The following is an 8,720-nucleotide window of genomic DNA, read 5'->3' on the forward strand; positions in this document are numbered from 1 at the left end:
TAGTCCCTAATTACAACCATCATGTTCGTCCACGAGATGGCGCACTATGTAACTACAACACTTGTAATCCTGCTGGACACTGCCTGCGTCATCGCTGGAGAGAAATGTCTGTTTGTTGGCAGCGAACAGACAGGGAGTGGGACAATGATGTACACTATGCAGTACAAGTGAGGAGCGATGTAGGCCCTGTCCTCATATGTCTGGACTGTGAGGATAATGCAACGTAGTCGTGTTGCAGCCCCTCTTTGCTGTCCTTTACCTGGCTTTCGTTTCAACCCCACGGTTTTAGTGCTTGAATGGCCATGGGGGAAGAAACTTGCAGAAAGCTTTAAAATGCGTGGCGATATTTATGCAATACGAATTGTGGTTTCACGGTACGGTTAGCGAAATCACTGGCTAACTGAACTAGCAATTTGCTAGTGTTCATTAACTAGCTTTAGCCAGCTACCTAGCTATAGCAGTTTCATTAGCTTATTTTTCCATGGATGCCCAATAAAACCTCGTCTACCCATGTAACGTGTTGTAACGTTACATTTTACGTTAATGTTGTTTGTCACTAACAGGTACAGTGCAAATCCTTGTCCTTCTATTTACTCACATTTGACTGTTAGCCAGACTAGTTAGCAAATCTGACTAGCTAACATAGCTAGATTTGTCTAAGCTACTTAATTAACATTAGCTGTAAAGGCTCATTAGTTAACATTAAGTTGACTCGGAGTTTGTCGCCTATTTTTCGTGTGACTAGATGTTTGCATTTTAATTCAATTTTGTAATATGTATTCCGGCTGCAAAAGCTAACTGGCAAGGCAGCTGTGTCGTGTGTCTATTGCCGAGAAGCTAATTTTGTACAGTAGTGACGCTAATGTTCCTGCAATAGCATTGCAGGTACTGACACTTGGAAAAATATAATTTCTGTGGGCACACGGCAAAACTATATCTGCACACCTCTAACTGAAATAAGCAGTTTAAATTGTGCAGCGAGATTTCATGTTTGATGGAAGGTAAATAAACAACGTCCTTATAAAAAGTCGTTACGCAGTTTATTTTGTCATTGTGAACCAATTAGCCTCAGTATCTGCCATCCTTTACTATTGCGCTCCCATTTCCTCTAGTTTGAAATTATTTATAGGAAATGCAAAATCCTGTCCAGTGAAGTCCATATAGTTTTGTTTGCTGCAGTTGAGGGCAAGTGAGACCTTTCTCAGAGGTTGGTGACGTTAAAGATGATCTATCATGTCCGTTGTAGCTGAATACTTCAGTATCTTATAACTGAAGAAAAAAAGGCTTTATATGGTTCATGATGGAAGATGCTAGTCTTTGAACCCTTGCAACATCCATCACTGTCCTGTTAGTGAGATGCTTAACAGGCTCTCCTCTCTTTTAGACATCATCATGAATCTGGTTCGCCTGGTGTGTCGACACAAGACAGCCCTGGTGATTGGGGCGCTGTGCCTCTTCACCGTGGTGCTGGTGTTCCTGGCGAAGTGCACCTCTGAGACCTTAAAGCAGGCCGACTCCCCCGGCCAGGCCCCTCGAGCCGAGCCTCCCGGCGACCGTCCGGACGCCCCCCCTCCTGTCAAAGAACAGTCCGCCTTTTTGGTGGTGCTCATCACCACGGGACCCAAGTACACGGAGCGCCGCAGCATCATCCGCAGCACGTGGCTGTCCCAGCGGGACCCGGAGGTGCTGGCGCTGTTCGTGGTGGGCACGGAGGGTCTGGCCCCCGAGGAGGTGCAGAGCCTGGGCACGGAGCAGAAGCGCCACCGCGACCTGCTGCTGCTGCCTGAGCTGCGCGACTCCTACGACAACCTCACCGCCAAGCTGCTGCACATGTACTCCTGGCTGGACCGCAGCGTGGACTTCCGCTTCGTGCTGAAGGCCGACGATGACACGTTCGCCCGGCTGGACCTGCTGAAGGAGGAGCTGAAGGCGCGTGAGCCCGCCGGCGCCGAGCGGCTGTACTGGGGTTTCTTCTCGGGCCGCGGCCGGGTCAAGACGTTGGGGAAGTGGAGGGAGAGCGCCTGGGAGCTGTGCGACTACTACCTGCCCTACGCACTGGGCGGAGGCTACGTACTCTCGGCCGACCTGGTGCACTACGTGCGCCTCAACGTCGCCTTCCTGAAGACGTGGCAGAGCGAGGACGTTTCGCTAGGCGCCTGGCTCGCGCCCGTGGACGTGAAGCGGGTCCACGACCCGCGCTTCGACACCGAGTACAAGTCGCGCGGCTGCAGCAACAAGTACCTGGTGACGCACAAGCAGAGCCTGGAGGACATGCTGGAGAAGCACCAGACGCTGCAGAGGGACGGGCATCTGTGCAAGGAGGAGGTCAAGCTGCGCCTGTCCTACATCTACGACTGGAGCGTGCCACCCTCACAGTGCTGCCAGCGCAAGGATGGCATCCCCTGACTGGAGCGTGCCACCCTCACAGTGCTGCCAGCGCAAGGATGGCATCCCCTGACCTCGCCCCCTTCACCCCTGTGTCGACTCGTTCATGTTGTCGTGTTTGTTATTTATTTATTTATTTGTGCCGGTCGTGTGGGCTTGATCCTGCAGTGGTGTGTGTGTGTGTGTGTGTGTGTGTGTGTGTGTCTCTGCTGCCCTTGAATGTGGGAGATGTCATGGGAGGCTTTGGGGTCAGTGGATCTCTGAGTTTGATGGTGTGATTAAATATACAGGAAGATCTTTGAACACTCATAGCACAGCCATAATCACCCCCCTGAGCCCCTTGAGAGGGTTGGTGTGGGTTGGTGACACCTGGTGGTTGTCGGGAGGAGGACAGGCCAAATGTTGCTTCTCAGATATAAAGGCAAATCACTACTGGTTACCAAAGCACAGTGCTGCATCATCATCATCACCACCATCATCAACCATGAGCATCCAACAGTATAAAAAGTTGGAATGATTATTTTTGCTGTGGGGTTTAGTCTGTGAGGTTTGGCTTTCCCCTTCCTAAGGATGAGGGAGTTCACCCATTTTTCCTCCCCACCGGGGGGATGTTCCTAGAACAGGCTTTAGAGACACACCTGTCAAAGCAAAGTCCGTGCTAAACCTCGTGCTGGGAACACCCCCCCCTCCCCCCGATTCACAAGAGGTGGCGTTTACCTCCCTCTCCTTCACACCTGCCTTAGGTCTGCTGTGAGATGTGTCATGTCTCTGTGTGTGTGTGAGTGTTGTGTTTACAAAGACCCTTCATGCTCTAAAAAGCACACTAGCCTACTGTGTTTTGAACTCCTTTTTCTTTCTCTCTGAAATAAAAGCACAAGCTGGACCTGGGGCCTATGAGAGGGCTGAATGGTGGGGCCCCGGGGCCTATGAGAGGGCTGAATGGTGGGGCCCCGGGGCCTATGAGAGGGCTGAATGGCGGGGCCTATGAGAGGGCTGAATGGTGGGGCCTATGAGAGGGCTGAATGGTGGGGCCTATGAGAGGGCTGAATGGTGGGGCCTATGAGAGGGCTGAATGGCGGGGCCTATGAGAGGGCTGAATGGTGGGGCCTATGAGAGGGCTGAATGGTGGGGCCTATGAGAGGGCTGAATGGTGGGGCCTATGAGAGGGCTGAATGGTGGGGCCCTGCTGTATGAGAGCATAAGCACCCCAGACATACCCGTCACTAACCTCGTTCTTCACCAAAGGAATCTACATAAAGTCATGAGACACCCTGACACAGCATCCCCCACTGTCACCACAAGCTTGACACAGATTGACACTTGATCACTTTAATACTGTCATTCTGCAAACACATAGGAGTGGTTTTAGAGCATATATGACCTTTAGGAGTTTGACACAGACCTCAGTTCAGATCAGATTCTTTGACCTTTAGCTGTCCATTGATTTCTGTGGGATGTATGTCTTTGAAATGGAATTATGCAAAAGCTGCGTAACCAGTTGCCTGATAAGGTTGTGTACGAATGTGTCCTTGAATATTTTACAGATTATTAAAATGTTTGTTTTTTTGGTTAAGTATCTGTGTTTGCCATTTTATTATGTAGTCATAACATTGTTTCATGAGTCATGTCAGTCATAATAAAAAAGTGAACTTTATTCTTATGATCTGTCTAAAAACACATACATCCAATAGCTCATATATATACAAACATTTAATTTATGCATCCAGTTAAGAACAGCATGAGTTTGGAAGTCAACAACTGACGCCAACAAACAAACAAACCTTGAATTGCAAAATAAGTGATTAAGATTTTCACAAAGTTTACAGATAGATTACACAAAAGAAAATTATATGAAAATGACATCAGCATGATTACAATAGAAACTCTTGAGTTAGCAGGAGCAATCAGGAGTACTGTCCTGCAATCCTGATTGTGTTGTGTCATGACCTTGTGCCAGTGTGTGTGCGTGTGTGTGTTGTCTCAGTGCCCTGACAGCTGGGTGTGTCAGAGGTTCTCCCTCACTCGCACGAATTCTGGAACGTTCTGCTGGTTCTCTCTGCGTCTCGTCTCCTCCAGCTCATATTGCCAGACAGAAAGAACACCTTCAGACATGCTGATATGTTGATGCATTGTGGGTATTGGTATGCATCTTGGTATTCATTAGCACTAGCCTCCTGTGACACCCTCAGTTTAGTCTGTACTGAAGTGATTCCTGTGATGAGCGTCCCGTCAGTAACCTCTCCCTCTGCTTACGTAGCTCCTTCTCCAGGTCGGACACTGGCAGCTCCTGCTCTCTGCCTCTCCAGACTCCTCTGTTCTAGAACCTTCTGAAGTTCCGACCTCTCCCCTGGCAACAGTCCCCTGCAGGCATACAACATGCACGTGTTGATAAGACCATGATTTGTATGATACATGTAGCTGGTCCAAGAGGATAATGTTTCAATGTGAAGTTAGAAGAATGCTGCTTTAAGGCCCAGGTTAGACATAATTACAACAAACCTGAAGTTGTCCAAAATGCGGCAGCTAGACTTATAACCAGGACCAAGGAGTTTGATCATATCACACCTGTTTTAGCTCCACTAAAGCGAGAGACTAGAGGCGTAGAGAGAGCGAGAAACTGCCCATGTAATGAGAAAAGGAGGGAGGAAGGAAGGATTGGGAAGCGTACAGTCTGTATAACTCCAGAGGGATAGGTGTTTGCCTTGATAATAAAAAGAGACTGAAGGAGAAAGAAAGGGCTTACACTGTGATCATTGACAGAGAGAGAGTGAGGAGGGGGATGGGTTGTAGGGTAGGCTAATTGTATATCTATGTGAAAATGTCACTTTGTTTGGTTGTTAGGCAGAGAGCTCTTATGCAGGTCAGGGACAAGTTTGGGATTTAAGAAGGCTGGATAAGTGTGGGCATTCATAGAACTTTCTAGAGAAAGTTTGGATTCACTGTTGACGAAGTCGAAGTCATAGCCCAGGGGTAGAAGCTCCACACACATAGCCTGTCGGCTCTGGAGCCAAATATGCTCAAGCCTGCCGAGCTGGAGTAAGGAAATGATAATAAATTGGTATTGATTTTTTTTTTTTTAAAAAGGAAAAAAAACACATTTAGTCTAATCTAAATCAAACTGTCTATATTAAATGTAGTTACTAAATGTAGTTAGTTTCTCTGGACCTTCCATCAACAATATTTATATAATTCCAAAAAAATCACCCAATGAAGCACTACCTGCCCTACATGATGGGTGACAGGTTTGCACTTTCCCACAACACTGTAACTATACTGATAACTAAATATGTCCTGGAAAAAATACCATATCAGTCCTTGGACTCCGTTCACCCCGAAAGTGATGAAAGCCCTTTAAATAATCACTAAATAACACAAAAAAAGAGGTTGTTCACAGACGGAGTCTCATAAAGTACTACTGCAACTGCTACTACTATTACTACCTCCAATTCTAAACATTTCCTTTTTAAGTCTATATGATTCTAGATACTTCCCTCCTCTTTGGTAAGACATTGCAGCCTCAGATGAACAGAATAGAACAGAAGCAATGATGAGTCAGCCTACAGAGAGGAGGTTGCTACCCTGACTACATGGTGTCAGGATAATAGCCTTTCTCTCAACATCAGCAAGACAAAGGAGATGATTGTGGACTTTAGGAGACGGCAGGTGGAGGAGCACGCACCCCTGCATATCAACGGTTCTGCAGTGGAAATGGTCAGCTGCTTCAGGTTCCTCTGGGTCAACATCAGTAACGACCTCACCTGGTCTGCTCACACAGACAAGGTCGTCAAAGCGGCCCGGAAGCGCCTCTTCTTCCTGAGGAGACTGAAGAAGTTTGCCATGGATTCAGTCATCCTCACCAATTTCTACAGATGTACAGAAGAAAGCATCCTGACTGGGTGCATCACAGTGTGGTATGGGAGCTGCACAGCCAAGGACCGCAAGGCCCTACGTAGTGTGGTCAGGACTGCGGAGTTCATCATCGGTAGGGAGCTCCCAGCCCTGCAGGACACATACCGCACACGATGCCTCAGGAAAACTGGCAGGATCCTAAAGGACTGCTATCATCCAGCCTTCAGACTTTTCACCCCGCTGCCTTCTGGAAGGCGGTACCGTAGTATCCGGTCTCGCACACGCAGGCTGGAGAACAGTTTCTTCCCGAGGGCCATCAGGCTGTTAAATGGACATTGACACACTATCGACACTTTTGCACTCGTCACTTACATACACTGTCACTTTCAAATTACTGCTTGTACTTACACTTACATACTGCCTCTTACACGACAAATACATATTTATCAGAATTATTGCACTACCTGCTACTCCCATTTGTCTGTAGTTTAGTTTATTATATGTTACTATATGTGTATTATATGTTATATGTATATATGTTAGTATTATATGTATAGGTTGAGAGAGAGCCAGAGCACTGGGGCTGCTGCTGCTGCTGCTGCTGCTGCTGCAGTCACTGCCCAGCTGGACGTCTCCGCTGACCTCAGGGAACTCAGAGCCATGGTGGACAAGCAAGGAGTGACTCTGATCTTCACTCAGTATGAGCTTAAAAACACCAAAGATCTGCTGAACAAAATAGAGGGTGAAAATGATGCTGTGAAACAAAGAGTGGTGGCCAGTGAGACTAAAGTGGAGGCTCTGGAAAGGGTAAATTTAGCACAAAAGGCAGAGATGACAGCTGTGAAGCAAAGACTGGTGGCCAGTGAGACTAAAGTGGAGGCTCTGGAAAGGGTGAATTTAGCACAGGAGGCAGAGATGACAGTTGTGAAGACTGAAATGATGAACCTGATCAAGGACAACTTAGCACAAGAGACAGAGCTGACAGTTGTGAAGACCAGACTGGCTGCAAGTGAAACTGAAGTGGTGAATCTGAGGAAGGAAGCTGCAGCACAGACAGCTGACCTGAGGTCAGTTACTGAGAGACTGGCAGCCACTCAGACTGATATGGAGTACGTGAAGAAAGATACTGCAGCACAACACACAGACCTGACCACTATGAAGACTGCCATCATTGGAAATATTGAGCAATGTTTTATCAACACAGATGAATATTCATGGTGTTTTTTCCTCTTTAATCAAGAGGGTGGAGCTGAGAGGGAACAGATGCAGCCAATGAGAAGGAAGGAAAGGAGAGAGAGAGAGAATATGTGTGTGTGAGTGTGTGTTTTTGAAGGGAAGGACTTTTGATCCATGACATTTAAAGAAGATGTAAATATGTGTGTGTGGTTACTCAAAATAAGTGTGTATATGTTCATGCGTAAGCACGTGTGTGTGTGAGATCACTGGTGGAAAATCTGTGTTCATGTTATGACAGTTTAAGCGAAGACTTCACTTGTTGCTGCAGCCACAACACAGTAAATTGGTGACTTGTGGTTATGACTAGCAATGTTGAGTGTGTGTGTGTGCGTGTGTGTGTATTTGTTGGGTGCAGGGGGTACCTTATTGAATGCTAGACATTGAAGAGATTGCGTCTCTGTTTTTTTCTATGCTTTGCATAAAACACTGTAATGTCTGCTGTCTCTTTGCAGTTATACTGACAGTTACCCCACATGCTATACCCTCCCAACTGACCCTGTGCAGTTACCCCACATACTATACCCTCCCAACTGCCCCTGTGCAGTTACCCCACATACTATACTCCCCTAACTGCCCCTGTGCAGTTACCCCACATACTATACTCCCCTAACTGCCCCTGTGCAGTTACCCCACATACTATACCCTCCAAACTGCCTCTGTGCAGTTACCCCACATACTATACCCTCCAAACTGCCCCTGTGCAGTTACCCTGCATATTATATCCTTCTGTGAAGTTACCCCTCATATCTGCTGTGGGCAGTTGTGAGCATGTGCAGCAGCACTCTTGTGTTTATTTGGTCTAAGGAGTCATTTACAACATAGCAGTGAAACTGATGTGAGCAGCAGTTATGAAGCAGGCCTACATAATGCATAAAACACGTATGGGTCTGCATATTACAGCTTATGGGGAAGCTACCGTAAACATTTACAGACACTCCCCTAACCACCTGTCACGGATGAAACAGATGCACCGATGCTCCTTCGTGTACCATCTGGGAGAAGGAGGAGGAGGAGCTGCGCAAGGACAAGGGTTGGGGTGGAGGCGGGGTCCCCAAAATCCCCATCAGAAGGCTGGATGGAGGATGCTCCGGCAGGGAACTTTCTAGATCTAAAGAAAGACACAGGTGCAAACACATACACACAACACACAGACAGCCTTGGGACAGACAGTTTGTAATGGTATGTTCCACAAGGTGGCAGTGTTCTCACTGTTGGTTTGAGTGCAAATTATTACTTTGTACACATTTAAG

The 8,720-nt window shown here is 47.3% G+C and overlaps 1 protein-coding gene across 2 annotated transcripts; it reads left to right on the forward strand.

Annotated features, from left to right (window-relative positions):
* Positions 1-67: 67 nt before the first annotated feature.
* On the forward strand, positions 68-3,958 carry b3galt6 (UDP-Gal:betaGal beta 1,3-galactosyltransferase polypeptide 6). Of its 2 annotated transcripts, none has more exons than XM_012825142.3 (2): positions 68-563; positions 1,385-3,958. In XM_012825142.3, the coding sequence occupies exon 2, from the start codon at positions 1,393-1,395 to the stop codon at positions 2,404-2,406; it is 1,014 nt and encodes a 337-aa protein (XP_012680596.1). In that variant the 5' UTR covers positions 68-563; positions 1,385-1,392; the 3' UTR covers positions 2,407-3,958. The 2 variants fall into 2 exon arrangements, with proteins under 2 accessions (XP_012680596.1, XP_031423672.1); XM_031567812.2 differs by having other exon boundaries at positions 68-179.
* The last annotated feature ends 4,762 nt before the right edge of the window (positions 3,959-8,720 follow it).

The sequence above is a fragment of the Clupea harengus genome, chromosome 5, assembly GCF_900700415.2.
Source record: "Clupea harengus chromosome 5, Ch_v2.0.2, whole genome shotgun sequence".
NCBI lineage: Eukaryota > Metazoa > Chordata > Actinopteri > Clupeiformes > Clupeidae > Clupea > Clupea harengus.

Coding starts and splice junctions, on each gene's coding strand:
- b3galt6 (XM_012825142.3), top strand. CDS start 1,393: ATGAATCTGGTTCGCCTGGTGTGTCGACACAAGACAGCCCTGGTGATT.